Source organism: Apis cerana, linkage group LG10, assembly GCF_029169275.1.
Source record: "Apis cerana isolate GH-2021 linkage group LG10, AcerK_1.0, whole genome shotgun sequence".
Classification (NCBI taxonomy): Eukaryota; Metazoa; Arthropoda; class Insecta; order Hymenoptera; family Apidae; genus Apis; species Apis cerana.
The window spans coordinates 3954216-3978578 of NC_083861.1; the positions used below are offsets into that span (position 1 = coordinate 3954216).

General features: G+C 39.5%; 1 protein-coding gene across 2 annotated transcripts in view; it reads right to left on the bottom strand.

Moving 5' to 3' along the window:
• Window positions 1–954: 954 nt before the first annotated feature.
• LOC107994204 (B-cell lymphoma/leukemia 11B) overlaps window positions 955–24363 on the bottom strand; it is a 40678-nt gene continuing 17269 nt past the window's right edge. The window contains exons 1-3 of one of the 2 annotated variants that reach the window (XM_062081083.1): window positions 22116–22402; window positions 15800–16252; window positions 955–3540 (exon numbers count right to left, since the gene is read on the bottom strand). In XM_062081083.1, the coding sequence (XP_061937067.1) occupies window positions 1376–3540; window positions 15800–16252; window positions 22116–22185 (2688 nt within the window). In that variant the 5' untranslated portion in view covers window positions 22186–22402 and the 3' untranslated portion in view covers window positions 955–1375. Of the gene's footprint in view, window positions 3541–15799; window positions 16253–22115; window positions 22403–24363 lie in introns of those variants that run through there. The other variant, XM_017050992.3, reaches the window with a different exon arrangement.

Below are 24363 nucleotides of genomic sequence, written 5' to 3' on the forward strand. Positions count from 1 at the left end.
GCAATAATAATAATAATAATAATAATAATAATAGGCAAATGTACTATGATACATTTTTAGGATCGAGGATAGATCTTAAAATCTATAAAAAAAAAAGAAAAAAACTCAGCGCACACATTCGGATCACGCTGTACACAATTAAATCGTATCTCAAGTACTCTAGCGTTTCTCCTTAATTAGGAATCCTAATCATCGATAAACGTTGGGGTTTTTTAAGGGTTGGGGATAAGATTTTCGAATATCGATGTTTCTCGTTTTATATATACACGGAGGATATCGTTGAAACCGCCTATAAACGATTCTTCTCCTCGAGGAAAAGAATAGCTCCAAATTTTCTTTTTCACGTTTCCTTTCCATTTTCTTTTTTTTTTTTTTTTATTTTTTACAAAACAAAAAGAGACGTCAACATGAAATATCAATGGGCGCGACGTCGTGCAATGTACAAAAAAGATTTTCCCTTCTCGATCACTCCTCGATGCCCTCATCTCCTCGATTTTTCCCCCCTAAACATCATACATACGTACAGAGTAGTTGTAAATTCTTTCATATCATATAACGTATATATAATGTACATACATATATACGCGCACAATCTCCATTACACGTATATACATATATTACGTTATACAGTATGCGTTAATATATATATATATATGTATATATATCTATCGTTATATTAAATAAATAATCTTCAAATGCGATAATAAAGTTACTATTTCCATATTATCCTATGTATAATATTTATATTCTGTATAATTCTCCTCTTTTTTTATCTCTCTCGCCATTTTCTATTTATATTTATATTTATATTTATATATATATATATTTATATATTTATATATTTATACTCTTTATATATATATATATATATTCATATTTATAGCGTCTTTATTTATAACTATTTATAAGGATATACTTTGAATAGCTGAGACTCGCAAAAGTGGTAACCATTCGTTTATTTTTCAATTTTAAATCGTCTTTTCTCCAATTTCCTCCACGTTCGTTGAATCCATTTTCTCGTGTTGGGGAAGGATGTTCAGTCGTGGCCTTCCCGTTCGTTCCTTCGAGGCCCGTTTCCTCGTTGTTCCACATATTTTATACATATTTTATACTCATTATCGCGACCTTTTCCAGGTCCATTGCTGTCTAATGGTTGCTGTTAATTCACCGACCTACCGCCTCTCCTAATCCTGAGAGGCGACTTTGGACATATTTCACCAAAGAAGATTCTCCGGAGTATCGACCATGGAAACGTGCGACGCGTCGTGCGAAGATCCGTTTCCTCCCGAGGAAGAAGATCCCCTGTTCAGTACACCGGGTAAGGTGGCCTGTGCGGCCACAATGGCGGGATCGGCGGTAGGCTTCCGTTCCAAGATCAAGGGTCCTTGGTACTCAGCGAGGAGTCCTCGTCCTGGCTGGCGGGATACGGCATTCCCAATTTGGGACACTGCTGCACAACCACCACGCATTTCCTCATATGCTTCTCCAATGTGCTAGGCACCGAGAAAGGCATCTCGCAGAAACGACACTTGTACGTGTCCTTACCGTGTCGACCATGGGTCTTCATGTGCCTGGTCAGCTTCGAGCTCTGCGCGCAAGCGTACGAACACAGCTCGCACTTGTAAGGCTTCTCACCCGTATGAGACCGCCTGTGCACCGTCAGATTCGAGCAATTCTTGAATACCTTGCCGCAGAACTCGCACGTGTCGTTTCTCCCCGTTCGTTCCTTCTTGAGCAGAGGGCTGGGTAAACCTTGGAGCGCTAGATTGGACGTAGTGGCCTTGGTCACTTTGCGAAACTCATTGTTCTCGAGGTAATGGGGGCTGGGTAACCATAGGCCGCCAAAGTCCGGCCCCGAGGATCTGGGAAAACCCTGACCGGAGAATATGTTAGGCGTGGTCGAGGAATTGAAATTCGTGGGCGACAACGCGCTATCTTTCTCCTTGTTGTTGTTGAGAGAGTTGGTGAGATTGGACGGTGGTTCCGTCTTGATGAAAACGCCTCGGTGATTCTCTTGCAACGCCTGTCTATAAGCCTCCGAGTACTGCGCTATGTTGCTTAATCCGAACTTTTCCATCAGATCGCCGACCAGGCTGACGGGTTTCTGCTCAACTCTTCCACCGCTCTCCTCGCCGCTTTGCCCCTGGGTCGTGCTCAAATCTTCCGGTATGTTCTCCTCCGTGTCCTCCCTCTCAGTCTTGGGCTCGTTTTTCACAGCCTCGTCGAGATCCATGTTCTCATCGCAACTGGAACCGTCGTCCGGAGCGGTCTCGACGCTACCCTGAGGACTGGGCGGATTCAGGTTCTCTTGATGCTCCTTCCTCATGTGCTTCCTCAATTCCGCGAAGCTTGGAACCTCCATCTCGCACACCTCGCACCTGGCAGGCGTCGTCTGTCCATCCTGCGTGTTATCTTGCTGATACTGCCTCTCCTTGTCCCGATGACTTCTTCGATGCACGATGAGATTCGATTGGAAACGGAACTTCTTGTCGCACACCTCGCACAGATAGATCGTCTCCGACGCGGAATCGGCGATGATGGGCATGAGGGCGACGGGTGGACTGGTTTTCTCGCTGTCGGTCGAATTGTTGTTATTATGATGCCCGACCGGGCTTTGACTGTAACAGGGTGGCGAGTTTTCTTTTTGATGATTATTGAGCGGCAGAATTGTCTGGTTGTTGGATGCAGGGCTCGGTGGTTCCACGGATTGATTGTGATTTTGCGTAGGTGGTTGCTGTTGCTGCTGCTGCTGCTGCTGTTGCGGCTGTTGCTGGACGGTGGTGCTCGGTACCGGTACGGGTGGTACGGGGGCTGGTGGGTTGGAATTTGTCGTTGAGTTTCCGCTACTGGGTGGAGCCGCGCCTAAGGACGGATTAGCGAGGCTCCTTAGGCGCGCCGAGTAAAAATCCAGATTGGTCTCTAGTGGGGGTGGATGCGCTTGGCCAGCGAGGCCACGGCCGTGCGACAATTCGGCCAAGTTTGCCAAGTTTCGAGCGTTGTTCAGGGAATCCAACGAACTGCGGACCAACGGGTCCCCAAGGTTTAGGCCATCCATACCTCTGAGCGGATCGCCTAGGTTTTGAAGGTTCCGGGTCGCGGTCTGAAGCTCCTGGAGGCCCCTGTATCCCGCCAGCGGATTCAGGGCCAGAAAATCGGGCCTGAACATGGGTGGGAAGCTTCGTTCCAGGTGTTGAGGTAGCCTTAGAAAACTGTGAAGGGGATCGCCGACCAGAGACGCGGAGGATTGCAGTTGTTGTCGTCCGCTGCTGCCGCTCGAGTTCGTTCCGCCCGACGAGTTACCCGCGGACGAGCTTCCAGTGGACTTGGTGCTAAGGTTCAGATGATTCGGCGGACTTAGGTGGTGGGTGTGCGTCGGTGTAGGCGTCGGCGGACTCGGCGCTGGTGTATTCGACGACGAGTTCGTCGACGATGACGGGGAGGTGTAGAGTCTGGCACCGTGCACGCTCTGCGCGTGCTGCAACAACTCCCAGGCAGAGGACAGTCTCCTGGAGCATTGCGAGCATTGGAGCCATCGGGGTTCTGGAACAGGTGAACATGATTGGTATCGATTAGCCGTTTAAGTCGAAGAGTCTTTTTTTAAGAAACCTTTGGGATTAAATTTTGTAGGAAATTGAAAAGAAATTGACGATCGATTCGATTAAGAGCTCGGTTTAGGATCGTAGATCTTATTATAAACGTTATGAACGTTTTCTTTTATCTAATATTTTTTGAAATATTTTTTGAATGAGCTTGGTATTCTTATTCTATATAGCAGTTTTATTCTATATAGTGCATCCTGATTGCTTTGAACGTTCAACGCGCTGTATCTTGTGAACTGTTCTAAAGACAGGAAGTGCAACGTACGTTACCTCAAATATATTAGAACGTAATTATAGCATAATCCTGCTAATTTGACCGCAATTTCAAAGCCTCTATAATTTCAACATCTATCTTCTATTCAAACCACCACAATCTTTGGCGAGATAATAGCGTAATTTTGTTCACATAAAAATTATAATAACATTTTGACAGAAGGAAAGTTTTTGAGTATCTTATTATCTTTCATTTCTCGGATCAATTCAAAATCAATTCTCTGGTCTACTTATGTACAATTTCGTTCGTAAAAATTTATTAAGATCAATAACGAATTCATTTCGAAGCTACGTACAAGAGAAAAATATTTTTCATCTAACGATATTAAATTAATCTTCTTTCAGGTAAAGTAATCCTGCTTTACGTCACGTCCAAAGGCGAAAAATCTTCGAAAACAACCCTAAACAACACCATTCGGAACGATTACGCGCGCGATAAGTTGCAACCGCGTCAAACGGTCCAGAAGATTACCGTGAACCACTGTGATATATGATAACTCGGGTAAAAATCTCCGAATTATAGAGGGGCAGGCTCGCGGAACATGTGTGTCTAACGTGTGTTCGACTCACGTATAGATGTCGGTCGACTATCAATTTTCGGGGCACCCTTAATTTCGTGGAATCGGGATAGAAATCGGGTCCGCCGATTGAATTCGAAATTCAAACGGCGCGGCTGTGTCAAATTGCGGCCACGCGGGGGCTTAAAAATAATATCCTGGAAAAGAAGCGAGGACTGGAGGGGGTTGGAAAGGGTGGCTCGAGGCGAATGGGGATCGGTTCGAGTCGTAGCCCGTAGAGTGAAACTGACCCTTAACGACTTCTCGACCCTTCCTCCAGCTCCACTAGACGACCACGGGAGGAACTGGTTTTGAATTTCAATGTTTTTAATCCGGAATATCAGATTTTCGGCCATTTTTCACGCTCTGGAGACGCTCTTTCTGCGATGCTGGGGCGTTCGTGGGATTTTATTAATTCGAAGCCACCCTCCTGGTGGCGGAGGATGATAGAAGACGAGAAGCAGAAGAAAGATGGAAAGAAAGAGGAACAGACGTCGCGATGATCCCTCGTTGCTTGGACGCGGAAACGAAGTGAGACGCGAAGGAACATATTTGGTGGGTTGACGATGGGTCAGGATGTTGGGGGTGATTTTATGGTGAATTTATGTGTCGAGAGAAATGTTGAAGGAACGAAGATTTGTGGCTTAAAATGTTTTTTTTTGTTTTGTTTTAATTGTGGATTTTTCGATTGATCAAAGTGAAAAAGTTATTGCATGAAAATGTCGATCGAGGCTTTTGAAATTATTTGATTTGATTTTGCCTTGGAGATTTTCTCCGTATCATCGATCGATACTAACTAGTGAGTGTACTATTTCTCAATGATTGTATTTTATAATCATCAGAATTATAAATATATAAATTCAATATATTCTTTAGCATCGATTCAAAAAATTTTCCACGAACAAACAATTCACGGTTAAAAAGAATAATTTTAATCGAATCGTAAGTTTTCCAACAGGAGAAAAAAAAATTAAGAAGTTCTAGATCGTTTCCCATATTATACTGTTACTGACTGATTTAGCAATGGAAAGAAAAGTCGGAGAACAAAAGATCTGGGAAAAATAAAAGCTAATTAAATGGCTGTTCGAGATAGGGAGAGATCTTTGTCGTCGAAGGAAGTCTGGAAGTCTGAAGTCTTAAAGCCGAACCTTTTCTAAATAAGATCTTACGTTTTACTTAAGTTTCTTAAACGGTCCTCTCCAACGTCGAAATTGAATCGTTTGTTACACCAAACGAATCAACGTTCCTGTCGATCGTTTGCTCTTCTTCTGAATTTTCTTCAAATCTTACAAAAGCAACTTTCCCCCACATCTTAAATTCTAAAGTTCGTGCAGTTGGTTCTTTTTATCCACAGTGTATCAATGATACATTGGTAATTCGTGTTTCTTAAAGCTGAAATAATTAATTCGATCTAATTAAATTCAATATAAAAATAAATTCCAACGAAAAATTTATCATACATAAATCTAATGTTAATCCAATATTCCAAACCATAAACTACATCCGACTCTAGAACCGTAACGAAATGCATTTGATATTTCGAAAAGGAGATACGAGCGACAGATATCATAGAAAATTAAGACCAACGAATTACACTTTCGTTTATTGCTGAAAATTATTCAAGAGAAACTGTATACGCACACTGGAGCAGCGCGGTGAAAACACGCAGAAGCGACTATCACCGATGTTCAATAAATGAATCACGGATGCCGGCGACAATGGGACACGTAAACAATGAATCCTAAATTAAATTAGAAACAACTCGAGGGACGTCAGCGTTCATAAAGCGATAGGATATACCACGCGACAATACACAATGGAACACATATCGCCGCGTGTAACAAGGTGCTAAGTAGAATAACGAGGCTGGCGGGTGGGCGACGGATTTTTCTTCGCCGCCTCGCTGACCTTTCACCACGATTACGCTTGCGTTTACGCGTCGCTGTAAGAAATGCTCGCGGTATGGAGAAGAGGGAAAATGCCGTGATCCCTCGCAGATAACCTCGTTCCAGCGTAGGAACGTTACACGGTTTCGAACGAGTGTGTTTGTCCTCCGACACTTCTTCTCAGGGTAGAAAATCGGTGGAAAAATTATTACATTTTATAATGTCGATGATTAATTAATGTCGTGTTTCATTTCAAATTTTTCTTTTCTTCTTAAATTGTCGCGATTAATCATATATTGAAAAACAAAACGATTAATTTCTATAAGGTTCGATACGTAAGTTTCGATACAAGATAAACTTTACATAATTTGGAATTTTGTTCTACAAAAATTATGAAATTTCAGCGAACTTATTAGAAATTTAAAATTCTCTATCCTTCTGAGATCTTGTACAAAAAATATGAATCTAGAAGAAAGATATTAAAAATTTAACGAATATTCTATTACGATCTTAATAATTACTAATTTAATAAATTTTTAAAACGTTATTCTTCTAATAATAACAATACGTTGAACGAACTTCCTGTCCAAATGTTAAAATTATCCGCAATCAATATCAGAGACGAGGAACATAGCTAACATCGATAATACAAAACGTGGAAATTCTTGCTTACAACGCATAAAATCTAATTATCGAATCTACCTACGAACCTATCCACTTACATTTTCGCTTTAACGATCTTCCCTTGCTCGACAAAAATTCCAAAACGAGATTAAAATAGCTACGCGCCTATCGAGGACAACGAAACAAAGGAGCGTCGAAGAAACGGAAAGAAATATCGCTTAATTTTCACCGCATCATCGATTCGACGAACCTTTTCGTACGAACTCGCGTGACCCCGGCTCCGAGAATTAGAAAGCGAGGAAAGGGACGAGTCACGGCGCAAATGAGGGGTCATCGAGTGGCAAACCGTGAAAATTTGGCATATTGTTTCACGGTTTGTCCCTCGGGCGGTCTTCCTTCATCGGAAGTCGAGGAATATTGTCGAGTTCCCTCGCGAAGAGGGGACGTCGAGGAAGATAAGCAAGTGCCCGGGCATAATAAAGGTGTATCGATTCACAGGCGAACGCTTTTCATATGCAAACGTAGCGGCCGGCCATCCGTTAGGATTATTTCTTTAGATTTTCCACGATCTTCTTCACTTTCTCTCTCTCTCTCTCTCTCTCTCTCAATGTGTATATATATATACAAAAGAGATGGTTCGCCCTTAGAGAAGATGCGAACGATAGAGGAGCGCATCGATCATGATTTATGGAGTTCCACTTGCCGGCGCGAATGGCGAGGTGAAAAGGAACGGACGCGATTATGGGAATCATTGTAAAGTTGAAATTTATACGGAGAATTGCTTCGGATATAGGAAGATTGTTGTTCGAGAGGAATGAAAATATTATACGTTTAATGAGGAATGTTGATCGTGTATCAATAACGAATTAATGTTTGTTTGGTTGTTTTTTTTTTTACGTATAATTGTTCTCCGAATTACGTTCTCTTTTTATTAGTTTTTTTATTAGCAATACCAGTATTTTTATATTAGATTTTATATTTACGCGATGTTTTATTCGATAAATTTATTTTTATTAATTAACCGATTAATATCTGTGTTATTGTATTTTTTTTTCAAATTACATTCGTTGTTTCGGAACCAATTAGAATGTAAAGTAAAATAAAAAAAGGGAAACTTTGAAAAACCGATAAATCGTATCGAGAAAGAGATACAAGACTGTTAGATAAAATCTATCCGACGTGTTTCAATCGGTCAATCTCTGTCGAACAAGCATAATCTGATCCCTGATTAAAATCACCCACAATCTATCTACCTGGATACGATGCGACGCGCGTTGTCCCTTTTAAGTGCAACCCTTGTACGTAGGACAAAGTGCATACGCCGCATACGTTGGCTAATCGATATTTTAATATTGTCACACGCCATTCTGGATTAAAGGCCTTTGCGTATGCGTGTATACATACGTCTATCTCCGTATACACGCGCATAATGCGCGATGACGTAACAGACGGCAGATGTGCACGGTTTGAAAAGCGAGAAGATCTCCTCCGCGGAACTGTACCGTTTTAATAAATTTTCGTCCACGTGATATTGGCCGGGTGGAAAATCAGAGAGAGGACAATCGTGCCCAGCATGATGAATAACCGTTATCAGCAATTATCGTTTCGTAATTAACAAATAGTTGTCGCTCGATACTCGGAATTGTCATCGTTAACGGGGAGAGTGTGGATGGAAATAGATCCGATGATCGCAGTGATTTTTTTTTTGGATTTAAGAGGAATCTGGCAGAGCCTGTGGAGAAGGATGATTTTTGGAGACACGTGGAATATACGCGGAATTGAATAGGTCTCCGTCTGTCAGGCTATTTCTATGTGACTTCGAACCATGAGAGCGTAGGTCGGTGTTATTTGAAGAAATATCACTTAGTCTGGGATTTCTAGCTATGTTATTCCGTTAATTAAGGATCCGATCTAAAGATAGACGACATAGCCTTTTTAAAAATTTGTGGCATCTTACTTTTTCTGTTTTTTTTTTGTTAACGTAGCAATTTTCTCAAATTTTATTAATTTTGTTTTATTTCATTTGTTTTATTCAATTGTTATTTTTTTAATTGTTTTAGAATATATTAGATTTTACAAAAGGATTTTAGGATTTTATTTAGTATCTGTCTTAACAGATACTAAATAAGATAAATCGTAATGTTAAAAAATAATACATATTCTTTTTGAGATAAAATATATATTTATTTCGATATAGTATTTATATTAATCTAATATTTCGTAATAACAATTCTTTTTTATTGCGAGCATGTATTTTTTATCGCAATTATAGATTTTTGTAAAAGCATAAGATTAATAGATCATATTGCGTGATAAATAGTATAAAAAAAATTAATTCACAATCCTGCAAGAATTGTACAACAAAAAAAAAACTTAAGGAAGGGAAGCGATAAAGGGTGTAGGAGGATCATGTCTGAAAAACGAGCATTGAGAATACCGGATTCGGAAAATTATTTCGTGGAAACTGTCCCTCCCGATTGACGGTAGCAAGGTTTCGTGTGAAATCTTCCGTGAAAGGGTTGAAAGGAAGTATTCGTAGGATGACCAGGGCCTGAATCGTCGTTAAACAATGGCATTCCGAGCGATTTGCCCGTAAACGTCGCGTGGGCCAATTTGTCGGGCAATTTCTGAGGAAAATCGTTCGGTCACTATCGCGAGTATCACGATTCGTATACGGCCATATTGTACGTTTTATCGTAAACCACTGGTGAATTTAAACTTTTGATTTATTCGAATTAAATCGTCGAATATGTTTGCAATTTATTGGAAGAAAATTATTTAGCTAGGATTTAAATAATTGTAATTCGTTATAATTTTTATCATTTATGATTTGAATATTTCACGTTTTATTATTATTACTATTATTATTTAATTAAAATTTAAATTAATTAAAAATTTCTTATTTCATTATCTTTATTTTCTTCGGGATGATTTCCATTGATTTTTATTTATTTATTTTTGTATCTTTTATATTTCACATTTCTATTACGAGTCTTTTGAAACACGTATCAAAATCGAAATTGTACTTTTTGTTTCGAATATCGTTTTGAGAAAAATATCGAGTTATTATAGTTCTCGATCAGTAGAACCATTCGGGTAATACTGAAAAATGTTCAAAGTTCAATAACTTTGTTAGCATTCTACTTTTTGATCCCTTAAGCCAATTTTCTTTCAGTCACTTTTCGCCAGATTTCTACAAAGTTATGGAACTTCAAACTTGAAGTATTTTTCTTTACTTTATCCCTAATTCGATGATCCAAGGTTATATATTTAAAAAAAAAAACAATCTCTTTATATGTAAAAATATAAAGTAATGCTTCCTTTCATTTTTCATTTTTCCTTTTCGTCATTTCTCATTTCTGAAATGCACGATCGACACGCAACACTCTTTAACATACGACAATTTTAACGATAATTCAATTATTCATAATTACTTTTGTATCCGGAAAAGATGCCAATAACACATCAGAGATAATTCAAAGTTATAATAGCTATACTTTGAAAAATCAAAGACCTGTATTTTCAAATAAACCCACGCACCAATACACAACAAACTTCATATTCCTCGTGGTCACTGCAAACTTGCAACACGATTCGTATTCTCGAAGACTTTATGTTTCGTCGTTCCCCTGTCCAACCGCAACCGTCAAGAACGAGCCACATTGCCCATTAACTCTCTTGGCCCGCAAACAAACACGAAGAAAAAGAAGCTGGAAGTGAGGAGAACGTCGCTCTTCTGGTTGAAATAACAAAAAATTCAAAAGCCCGCGCGTGCCAAAAATATTGCTCTTCTTAGTGTGTTCGCGTGTTATTGCATTCAGCCTGGCAAACTTCATTCTTACACGGTGGTTCGAGCATTGTGCTTCAAGAGAGAGCGAAAAAGAGAGAGAAGAAGAAGAAGAAGAAGAAGAAGAAGGAAGAAAGAAGGGAGAACGCGTTCATCTTTGAAACGCGTTTCATGGGTTCGTGCGTTGAAACGTTGTTACTTTCTCGTCTTCACCAGTGACACTTTAATTGTCTTTGTCGATATTGTAGCAGAAAGAAGACAAATGAAGCATGTTGCGTGTGTCTTAATTTGAGAAGGATGCAAAGAAATAACAATAAAATGGATATGAGGGAGCGAGTACCGAAAATGTATTGTTGTGACACGTAGAAGTCGTAATATTTGCCTCGTGATAAAATCTGCTGATTCATTATTAGCCCATTGTGTCTTAAGGGGTTGAAAAGGTTCCAAAAGTAACTATTGATGATATATCATAAAAAGATTTTGACTGAAACAGTCTTTGTAAACGTGAAGAAGAAACTGCATCTGGATGGAACAGATAACATCCTCAAAGAAATTCATTATAATTTTCTTATCTGTTAAATTCTAGAATTCAATTCATTCTACATATTTATTATATATAAAAGAATATATATCAAATATTATACAAATATAAAATTCACATATTCTTCTGATTAATTATAGAATTATAATAAAAATCTACAACTTAGAAGACGAACGATTCGACGATTTAAAAAAACACACCACGTTGCATCAATCTTTGCCAACGAAAAAGGAACTTGAACGAAATTAAACGTTCCAAGGAAAACGATTCGCAAGAATCATCCACGAGAAAAACAAAAGTATCTTCAGTTTAAAAAAATATGTCGCGAAAAGCACGAGGAGATGATGTAAGAAACGAAGACAGTTGCTTGTATTGGCACTGGTAGCCGCATCGGTGTATCACTTTTATATCGTCCTCGTTGACTTCCTTCCTCGCAGGGTGAAAGCGAGGAGGAAAAGAAGAAGGGAGCGGAAGAAGGGCTGCAAGAGCCTCGAAACCCCAACGAGATACAACCAATTCGCAAGCAATTCTCGCCTCGCCTCAGGCGGTCCACGAAGACGAGCTGGCCGCTGGAGCGACGAGGAGAGAAAGAGGCGTGGAGAGCGGAGAAAGAGAGGAGAAGAAGAAGGGGCTGAAGAAGCATCGTTGGAAAAAGCTCGGCCACGAACGAGAATTAATATTCCAGACAAACGTGACAGATAGATCAAATCTGCATCTCACCGGGAACACCGGTGTCAATTTCGACGGATTATCGCCGCTTGTCTCGATTCCTCCTCTTCATCCCCGTGCCATCTTCCATGCTTCTCCCCGTAACGTCACTCTCATCTTTTCGTGTTCTTGTTACCCTGAAGACAGCCCCGTGAAGAGAATTTTTTTCATTATTGGTTTAAGGGTTGCTTGTGTTTATGGATGGAAAAGAATTTGCGTTTATTATACATCGTGGAAATATTTATATTAACTTCGAGAAAATGACAAAGATTTCTTAATACAATCGAATTGAATCCTGAATAGAAAAACTTCTTGGCTACAAACATTTTGTTTTAATGTAGCTCTAAACAAAAGTAGCTCTAAGACAAATTATTCCAAAGTCTTGAAGATTTAATGTCATTAACATGGACTTTTCTTACTTACGTGGAAATATTAATCACTGATCCTATGAAAAACAAAAGGAAATCTTTCCATTGCGAAAAAATATCCAACGTCTCGCTCGCTTATTCCAATCCAAGAGATCTGATCCGATTCTGATTCTGAAAAACGCAGATGCTCAAGAGGATGCTTAAAAAACCGAATAAAAGACAGATCATCGAGAGGATTCCACTTCCGCTTCGGCACGTATCGATCGTCTCTACGATCTACATTTTATCTTACCTGAGGACACAGACAATGAAACCATACATGATACGTGCATACAGGAAGCGCACACATCCAAACTTGGCGTACATGTGTCCCAGGGATTCATCACACGTACTAGCATGTTCGCGTGCGTGCTCGTGCAGCGATGGCTCGTGCGGACCACGTGGCCAAACAATAGGACGATTCTAATTGGGATTTTGAACGTGGCCGGTCGATAACAAAAAAGTGGACAAAAAAGGCGACGAAAGGGGCTTATCCGGAGAACAAGCCTCGACGTGGACGTGGTGGAATCGAGGGACGAGCACCAGCGGATTTTCTCTCGGTTGGCCAGGATGGGGTTAACTCTCTTTCTTGCTACCTAGCTGGGAGAAAGGGGGCTCAAGCCGAGTTTCACGGACCGTGATGAAATTTTAAAGAGACACAACGGTGAACTCGCGCCGGATCAACAAGCTGTTACGTAATTATGATCGTTTGCATTAATCAACCGGCACTCGCTGTGGTTTGCTCGCGGTGGAGGATCAACGACCTCCCTTCGAGTGTGAAAAATCTTTGAGCGAGGAGGATGAAGTGGGAATGAATTAATTCGAGTTGTTGAAAATTCGTTTTGAACGAATTCGATTACGTTTATATTAAATGATTTGTGAAACGATTTTATTTAAGAGACGAATAAGTGGATATGATGTAAAAATCGAGTGTGAAGATAGTTGAATCGGATTTTAAAAGTATCGTGACAACCACGGTTATTCAAAATGATCAATTTGATTAATTAGATTTATAATCATCGATATATTTCATGTTAAATTAAAAATTAAGGAAGAAAAGTGAATATATAAATATCTATCTAAAAATATATATAAAAAAAGGATCGACGTTCTCGCTCGTTAATAATCATTCTAATCCAAAATCTTTTTCAGCCTTCTGTAATTATCGTTTTTGAACGAGACACAATTGATGGAAAGTTTCCTAAAGAACGAACGGATCATTTCGAGAGAGCGTGAATATTTGCAAAAGAGAAAACACGTTAATTGTAAGAAGAAGAAAGGACGAACGACTCTTATTGAATACCGTCACCGATTCCTCTGTTCCACCCTCTTTCTCTCTTTCTCTCTTTCCACGATGCAAAACAGTCGGCCGTGGTAATTTGCACAAGTAAGCACCGAGTTAAGAATCTCAAAGGCTGTGCTTTCAATTCATCAGGGCGTCGGGTCGCATGAATTTCGTTAGACGTCGTAGCCAAGTTTGAAGTTAATCGGAGTAAACTTGGTGTCGATTCGTATTCACGAGTGGATGTGAAAATAACGAAGATTAAAAATCATCCATTTATCGTATCATCGTCATCGAACTAATTAAAATTGCAAAGCTATAATCGTCATGAATTAATTATTCCAAAAGAAGATAAAATATAATCAAAATTTCGTTTCTATCATTCAACGAACCATACGAGTTCCATCTGTCTGCGAAACATCTCTCGAAAAAGTATCCCCTGTAAGCTTCACACTCAACACAGTTTCCTCGCGAGCACTCGAGTATTAGAATCGGATCGATCGAAAGTTATGAAAATAAAATTAATTACGACTTTTCATCACTTTGGACGAAACATCGAAAAACCAGCGTGGACCATTCGCACGTTAAACCTTTCGACAATGTGGCGTTCGATAAAAAAGAGAGAGAGGAGGGGGATATGGGGGCAGGTTCACCCCAATCCCCGAGCGGGCTCTTTAAATTCAAAAATCGAATCTACCGCGGTATTGTCCGTGCCCGTTGAACCACGATCGACATCACATGGCAGCCTGTAACTGTACTTTAAAACTACTCCCTTTTTCTTTCTTTCTCACCCCCTCTCGAATCGGCGAATCTGAAACCAGAATTTTTGCCGCGCAGATGACATGTTTCAATGTTCAACGATGAATTGTCGGCTCGATTTTTTCCTTTTAAATCGATACAAATAGTTTTGATGATTTTAAGAATTAAAAAAAGTGGGAAGTGATGCTTACAATTGTAGAAATTTTGAAGAATTTCAATGTGGATATGAAAATTAATGTTTCTATAATATAAACATCTGGGTAATTTTATTATACAGAAATAAAATTTCCAAGATACACATATATATATGAAATCGATACATTTGTGGATAAACAAAAATAAATAATGATATTTTGAAAAATTTGAACATTACTCTTTACTCAAAAAAATAAGCAATTTTCTTGTTTTATTGTACTATATCAGACGGACAAGAGAAACTTCAAGTTATTCGCTCTCTTATTTTCCTGTCGAAAATCCCGTCTCGGAAGCTGTATGGAGTACGAAAGTTGTGGGGAGCATTTGTTGCCGGAACACTCGCGTTTTATTTATAGAGGCTACCTTGACTCGGTAGACCCAACGCAGAACTCAAAGCGAGATATGCGAAAACATCGCAAAGCATCTTTAGCAACATGTGCATCGGCAAGTTGTTCAAGATTCTCTCGATATCGTGAGCCAGCTTAACTTTTGTTCCAGGAACATTTCTGATAATTTCAAGTTGTAAAGGCATGGAAAAATTTAAACGTCAATTTAAACAATAAACAAAATCATCGATATCTTTCTTCACTTTATTAGGAATGAATTTATTTCATAATTATACACAAAATAAAATAGAAGAAAAGAAGACGGTGAAAAGAAATTCAAATTTGTCGCGATTTAAATGATACATGGAAACTAACAAGAATGAAGCAACTTTGTTATTTCAAACAAATAAACAGGATATATTATATGAAGTATGAAATTATTGGATTATTTGTTTAAATATCTAGAAGAAATAAATTATATTAATATGAAAAAATTATAACAATAATAGATTTAAAGAATATATTCCTGTGTAAGAATCAATGACTTTTTTAGAATAATGAAGTTAGACAATTTTAACAAACGAAAATTCGACAACATTACACAAGAATTAACATCTTTCCAATTAAAGGTTATTAAAATCAACGAGGAGAGATTAATCCAATTTACAAAGCTTTATTCCAATTACCAAGTTTCAATTAAAAATCACTTTCGCAAATCTCGAACATGGAGGATTGAGGATTCACATGTTATACTCCTTGCTTGCCAACTTCCTCTTCATCTACGTTTATTCTCAGATTCTGCAGCTACCAATTTGCCACGCCACAAACAACTATATAATCAAATAACGCACTCACCAGAATTGACCGTGTTGGTGTCCGCATCAACAGACTCCGTCTTCTGTTTCTTCGGCAGATCCTCCTTGTCTTCGTTCGAGGCTTCCGTTCGTCTCTTAGGTGTCGAGCTCGCGCTTGCTTTCAGCTCGATCGGGCTTCCAGCTTCCGGGCCGGAGCCCTGAGGCGTCGGAGGGCTCTCCAATCTGCCACCACCCCTCTTGTTAATGGGTGCCGAGATGCTGGGCACCGAGTTCAGCTTGGAGTCTTGGTCGACGGTCTTCAGGGCGAGCGCGTCCTCCGGATCGGAGTCTTCCGGCGCCGCGGTTGCTGGTGGACTGTGGCAACCCTGAAGAGTGATCCGACAGTGGTTCACCTTGTGCTCGATGAACCGAACGATCTCGCCAAGGGGGTAGGACACCCTGCACGCCCCGCATTGGACGGTGTCTGGGGATGTGGTGCCTTGCGAGGTTTCCGCTGGAAAATTCGACAATTCGATTTTCTCTTTAATCTGCTTGTTACGTGGGATCGAATGAATGGAACATTTGGAATATTCTGATCAGTCGATACGTGCATTTGTGCATATAATTCACTTTGGCGAATGCAAATTTTTGGAAGAAATGAATTTATGATGGAGATAGAGATTCGTTTATTTTGGTGTGTGGAATAGACCCTGAAGAGAGTCTCGGAGAGGAATATATTGATATTCTTTGTAGGTGTGTTTAGTTATTGTCCATATACTTGTATATAGTGATTGAAAATAGGAAAAGTTTAGTTAATGTAAATAATATTGATGTTATAAGTTAGAATATACGTTATACGAGGAATTGTGCATTATTTTTTGTGTAGTTAATCGGATAAAGAAAAATATTATGGATTAGGAAAAGTTTTTAATAATAATGTATGATCAAGATTAATATTATAATTGTTTTAGTAGAATTTGGAAGAAGTACTACGTATCAATTTCATATTGGTGCGAAAAAGTGAAATTTAAAGTTCTCTCATTAAATTTTAATGATGCATTATAGGTTGATTTTAGAAAAATTTTCTCCTAGGGTCTCTTTGCACTAAAAGTGTCCAGTTTTACGCGTCCTGTATAAAGTCCCACACATGTTCCCATGAAACTAAACAGAAAACCCTCTTAAGAATTTGCCCAAAGCTGCAGACACTTTAGATAAAAGGACACTTGAAGTTCTTTCTCCTGAACTCTGTGTTTTAGACCACCCAAGAAATTTCACTATCTTGCAATATTTTATCGTGTCATTTTAAATTTCCACTTTTTTTTGGATGAAAACTTTATTTGTTCCGCTACATTTGCTTTAAAATAGGAAATTTAATCCCTTTGTTAAAGCGTGAAACGAAATTCAGACTCGATTTTAGTATAAAAATTATGGAGGAAGTATTCATTTCCTAATCTGTCTCTTTTGTTTTGTACAACTAAGTTACAAATTCTAGCAATAATTTCCAATTTAAAATAACCAGAAACAAATAATCAAAATTCAAAAAATCATTCTTCCAAATTTCTCCAAAAGGCAAACAATCCAATTCCCTCTAACGTAAATATTTCACTTCTAATTACAACCATAAATATTTCCCAAGCGAAAATATGATCCACGTTTCATAATTAAATCGCGTTCACGCGCGAGCCTCGATTTTCCAAGCGGGACAAACACGTTTGGGGGGGAGGAGAGGGAGAAAACGCGAGCCGCTGATATAGAGATCTAATTTCCTTCTCGAGTCTTATAATTCACGGTGGTTCGAGGGGCTAAGGTCCCGGGGTCAGCCGCAGACGTAACAATTCACTTTTAAGTGTCCTCGAGCAGACCTCCTGGCAGCATTCCTCGCGGCTCTTCCCTATGCCCTCTGCTTATGCCTCGCTCCATTAACATAGAGATTGGCAGGAGTTTCATGCATCGATCTCTCCCTCAACGGAGTCAAGTATCCATATCCATCCGGATAGGGATGGTCGAGCCGCGTAAGAATAAGAAAACGTTCTTGCGAACCTTGATCTGACCATTTTCTTCGTCGTTTTCTCCCTTTTCGTTTCTATTTTATTTCATTTCATCGTGAATTACGAGCGACGAAGATTGGAAATTTTGTTATTTCGTTAGAATGTTGTGCTTGATTGAATTTTCCAATGGGAAGAATTTAAGACTGATAGGTTTAACATTTGGATATTTTTCTGATTGTTCTTCTTTTTCAGATGCGCGGACACCGTTCGATTCTTTCGGGGCGGAGCTCTCTGGTTGACCACTGGCCAGCGCGCAAACTCGCTACTGATGACCTCGCTGTGTAAAATGAGCGTAACATGGAATGGGTGAGCATGCTAGGTTGCTTGGGAAACGTTCGACCTTATATACTTGAAACGATTCTTTTTCTAATATTTCGTTTGTCAGATTTTAAAGACATGTCTAACCTAAAGATAGAGAGTATACATTTAAGATTATCTCGATCCGTTTCAATAGACAGGCTGAAAAAGGCAAGAACATACAGAACTCAACGAGAAATAATAATACTTAATAATAAAAAGACACGTGAAGAAATTATCTCAATTTCAACAACCATCGACGATTTCAAAAAAGTTTCGAAAAACAGAAATAAGCCGAATTCAAAAAAAAGAAATACCGCTTCGAAAGAAACGCTACAAGAACAACGAAGAGAAAAAAGAAAAAAATTGTCAAAGGCAGAAGAAGAATTAATCCAAAGATACTCTATATACATGGAACAATTATCTCGATCCCAAAACCTTCAACGGTGGACAAACTCAAAGAGCAAGAGGCACGGTGCACAGGGCACGACAAGGGAGACTCTCGAAAGAAACACCACGAGGAAGACGAGGAGGAGAGAAGGCTCGGGAGAAGAGACAGGAGAGCAAGAAAGAGAGAGAGAGAAAGAGAGAGAGAGAGTACGGGGCCTGAATGGACTCTGGGTCCGTTATTCGCCTACGATTGAAAAGCGCTCGGTTAGAAACAAGAGACGCGCGACCGGTCGTTAACGACAATAGGCTTTTGTTTTTTCGGGGGCAGATGTTGGACCAAAAACTCGGTGGCGACGGGTAACCCCCGGTTACGAGGAAGAGACACAGGGCTGCGCAATACCCAACCCCTCTGGCGTTTCTGCCTTGGACCATCGAGGAATGATCGCGAAGGAGGACCTCTGCTCGACACGTGTCCGCTTCGCCACTCTCTTTGGTGGATCTTCCTCGTGCGCGCACGCGCTTGTAACCTGTCCGCAAAACCGGTCTGAACGAGAGATACGTACGAGTGACGTATTCTGTCGTCGGCTGTTTATTCATTTAGAGGCATCTCGCGAGTGGAACGTGCCGGGAGGAATTGCACGAGCGAGTGAAATTGTGCGCGAGATCTCGAAGGGGGTTTCTCGTGGGGGTTGCAAGAATCGAGATGGGGAAAGTTTAATAGGTTTTTTTGAAGAATTCATGGCGGGTTTTTTTTTTGATAGTCATTTTTCTTAATCGAATGAGGGAAATATGGAGGAAATATTTTTGACGATTTATGAGGGCACGATGATCTATCTATGAATGTGAAAAAGAAGATTGGTACGTCTCTGTGGATGGATCGATTAAGTTATTTCTATAAGAATACGAAATTACGTAATGCATCTATATTTAGATTTTTTTTTTTTTTTTTTGAGAATATGAGGATCGATATTTGATAACGTGGAATTAACTTTGAAGACAGATGGACGTCGAAATTGATTTCTTTTTTTTAAGAGTTTAAATTGATTTAACGAATTGTTTGATAAAAATACGAATGTTTCGTTGATCTTTAATGGAATTCATTTAAATGAATAACGCTAATATAAATATAAACGATAAAAGTAATGCAAATATTGAATTAACTTTGTTTGCTTCATTTAATAAGAATCTCGGTCGAGTAAATCTTCATGTTACATAGAATTTATTTAAAAGATTGTTTTCTACGTTTCATCTCTCATATCAAGGATTATGATTAAGTTTTCGTAATAATCGTACATGCTTCTGTATAAAATTATCGCGATCATTTGATTAACGAATAATCTTTCTTCGATATTTTATTTATTACGAAGATAAAAGAGATAAAAATTATGAAGATACTTGATTACAGATTACAGTAAATGGAAGAATAACAGAAGAATAAGTTTATTAAAATTGGCCTCCATCCTTCTTTAATACCATTTAAAATAGTTAATCATTTGCAAACAATTTCTTGCAGAAGAGAATGAGATTCTTACGAAACAAAAATTCCTACGCCTATGAACAAACAATGCATAAATATCTAATAATACACAACAACAACAACAACAACAACAACAAAAACCACGCGAAATCTCGAAAATTATTCCATGCTCTGAATAAAGAAAATTTCCTCGTTTTGATTCCTACCGATTACCGATCCGATGTAAACACTCGTAAGAAAAAGGAAGCGTGCTGGCCACGAGAAGTAGGAGTATCATCGTGAACAAGGATGCCACGAATAACCGGGAAAAGATAACATAAAAACACAATATTGCCCAGCGAATGTAAGTTGGATTGCTTACAAATTGGCCCATACATCCGTAATGCCTCGATCACTGTACCGTGTGGCTCCCTTATTGCGAGTGACTTCGTAATTTCCATCCACGAGTGGGGGGGAGGGGCAGATGCGTATGGGAATCGCTGCAGGAAACGTTCTGGGCTTATTAGTCCTTCACATTAATTTTCTTTCGTTCGAGATAGATGAAACGCTCTGAGGGAATCTATCGAGTCTATGCGTCGATTACTCACGACGATCTCCTCCGATATTAAATTCTGAATCGTCCCGTTCGAATAACTCTTATTCCTCTCACAAGTTGTTTGTTCCAGTCAAATCTTTAGTTCGCGTTCTTTGATAATTAGATTTTCAATCGTTGATATGTACGATCGATTTAAAAGTTTCTGAAAGGAATCATCTTCATCCTCGCGATCGATTTATATTATATAATTGAATCTTTAATTTTGAATTTTAATTTTAATTTTCAACACTTTTGCTATCGTTCCTTTTTTTTTTAAATTATACGATTCCGTACAACATATAACACATATTTCATTCCACTCGTGTTCTTGCCAAATCTATTCCAAAAACTGAATTCCAAAATTCGAATTATCAGGTTTATCTCTCCCATTCTCAACGTATCTTCCTTTCTAATTTCATATTTTCTAATTTTTCCTCGATCGCAATTTCTCATCGCCAACGAACACGAACACGATTCGAAACATCTCGATCGACTTTTCTCCGACCACGTTTCCCATGCGATACAAACGACGCGACACAACACACACGGAGGAGGAGGGCATACACGCGAAGATATCCCGAGGCGGTTTCCTTGTTAGGACATCCGTGCTGTCAAAACGTCCACAGGACACATCGAAGCAATTGAATTACGATCATCCCCAGGGCGAGCTCCGACCGTAACCAATAATTCCATTATCCATTAGTATTGGGTCGCGGCAATTTCCTTCCACGACCGAGGTAACGGACGCGCGTACGTGTGCCGGTTGGATCCATCGGGAAACGCGGGATACACAGGCGGATCAGGGAATCGATGGATCTTTGGCACACGTCTCCTCGAATATCGAGACACGCACGAGATCTGTGCTGGATATCGATAATGGAACCGCAAGTATCGATGAAATCGACATCGTGGAGCAAGAAACGTCTCGTTCTTGAGATTCGACGACGATGGTTAGTCTTGAAAATCTCGATTTGCCTTGCATCGAGTATATTGGTAGTTTAGAAGCGAATCGAGAGGAGTGTAACTTGTTGAAATTATTTATCGGTTTATTGATGAGTATTATAATTTTTTTGATAATATTGTTGGTGTAGTGTGGCAAGTTTTTAAATTCAGTTAATTGAGTTAATCGTTTAAATCGAGCGATTATTTTTTGATTGTAAGAATTCTTATGTACACTTTATATAATGAATTTAGTTAGTATTCAAAAAATCATCGAAACGACAGATTTACCATGTGAACTATAATTATTTAGAAATATATATTTAATTCTTACAATTACAGAAATTTTTGCTCATTATAGAAGAATCTCTATAAAAGATTGTGTTATTAAAAGTAATACATATATCTTTTAAACTATTCGATGAAGATATTTCAATCCCTTCCAAGGAACTCTATTTAATTATTCAAAATAAAATAACCATCTGTACAATTAAACTTTCACCATCATCTTCAACCCCTTCAATAAACAATCAAAATATTTCTAAACGATTCAAAACAAGTCTGAAGACACGATCGATATTCTTCAACTTCGAACAAGTTTCTTTTTAAAAAGGAGCCAAATAATTCCTTCTCGTCAGTTATGCTTGTTTACCTTTGTGCGCCATTACGCGTCCCTCCATGGCGACAGTTTCCATGGTATGGAATAGCTGTTCGCGAACCATCGTCCATTTAACTGATAGCACATTTATGCACACAATCGCGATTCTCAAATCGGCGGCGCATAGCTGATTCTTCTTCCTCTCACCGGTTAATTAATTAACCAACGTACGAATCGCGATCAAGGTGGAGGAAGATCTGGTTTCTCGCATGCTCGGATGCTGACTGGTGTATCAGACCGCGCCCAGGGCCTACCAAGGGCCCCGAGGACAGGATATCAAAAGAATAGAAAGGACCTACCAACATGTCCTTTGGTGGAGGGGATAATTTTTATACGAAATCCCCACTTTTCCCCTCTCTGTCGCTCTATCTCTCCCTTTTTCCTTTCACCTCACCAGGAAACCCCTTCGTCCTTTCGACTTTCTTCCATCGGTGAAGAGTTTTTAACCCCTGGACCCTGGCCCGGTCGAAAACTACCCCACAAAGGAGATAAAATGGCGCGGCTATATCGTTTTTTTTTCTTCCCTATATCCGAGACCCTTTCCTCTGCGTATGTGGATCAGATGATGAAGAGAAAAAAAGAAAAAAAAAAGGAGAAAAAATCGGACCCGTTTGCTGATCATGCGCGTCGAAGAAATCTCGTTTTGTGAGGCCTCGACCCGCCTATTTTTATGGAAGAAAGCTTTTCTTCTATATCTCGCCCCGATGATCATTTTCCCTTTCAAGATTTTTCTTCGGGACACTCGAAATCGGATGGAAACGGAGAGAGAACATAACGGCCACTTGTTTTCGAATAGAATTGGGGTCATAGGTGTAGCGACGGGTCTACGGAGCATGGGGCAGAGGAAGTGGGAGGAATTTGGTACGATACTCGTGTTTCTTAGAATATTGAAAAATATAAATTTGAAGAAAATATATTTTTCGAAGGCTTATGATTATTTTTATCCCATGGTTCAACATGGACGAGACAATGGACGGATAAATATTCTTATAATTTGTAGCTATCGATCGATTAATGGAAAAATTATTTCGCAACACATTTACATTTATCCTGATATCACAAATATATAATTTAATCTACCTACAGAATGTTCATCGCGGAGTTATTCCGCAAATAACGGATAATAATCAGTGTTGCCCCGTTACAAAATGCTGAAACGAAACTTTGAGATCGTATCAAATAGGATAATCATAATTAGTGTATCCAACTTATTTACAAAATTTATTAATTCCACCACCAGTTATACCGGAAAATTTCCTAATAAACGTTTCAATATTGCAAAAAACACCCGCGCAATGCCAATACAAGAAAATAATAAAAAAATCCCAAGTTCAAAACCGAACGAAAAGAAAAAATCCGAAACGTTCTTGAAACGTTCGATCTCGGTCCACCCACGCTCATTCTCCATCCGTACCATCACCGCATTGTCCTCACCAACCACGCTATCTAATCTCTACTTGATCTGCTCGAAAGCTCGAACCAAGTCCTCCGGAAACGCGGCGTTTCTCACGTGTCACGGAACCGCTTTTCCCTCTGACCGACGATCAGATATACCTTCGCGAACAGAAGGAGGAGGAGGAGGAAGCCTCTTCTAACTCTTCCCATGCCTATGCGGAATGAATCGCGGAAAGCAAGGTGGACCGACCAAGGACAGCCGGTAGTGAGAGGTAAAGAGAGACAGAGGTGAAGCAATTTCGAATGGAATCGTGAAAACGGATTGGCCAGTTTGGGAAACGACCCAAGAATTCACAGAAGACAGAGAGCAGAAAGCTGGCTAGAAAACTTGGCTCTCTATCCGTGTTCCGCGGTCGGCCACCCGGTTATGAGAAATATGAAATCTGGTTCTCACGGGTTGTGAATGGGTACACCGCGCTATATGTACGTGCGTGTGTGTGCATATATATATGTATATATATATATCTCTCTCTCGTTCTCCGGCCTGGTTTCCCACTCGGTTTTATATCCTTCTCTGTATCGTCGCTCCACATGCGTATCGTGGGAGGATCTCGGGGGTCCTTTGTCCGTGCGTGCAGCAGGACATTGTCCATTGAGAAACGGGCAAACAGGTCCTAGAGGAGCTGACCTGTACCCTTTTCAATCGTACCCTCCTTCTTTTCATGGAAAAACCCCTTTCCTCGTTTTTTCGTCAAAATAAATCATGTGGGTACAGTTAGCCGCGGCCCAGCTGGCAAACTCCTTGGACGTATACCGGACTCGTAGCAATATATGAGCGTCTGTCGCT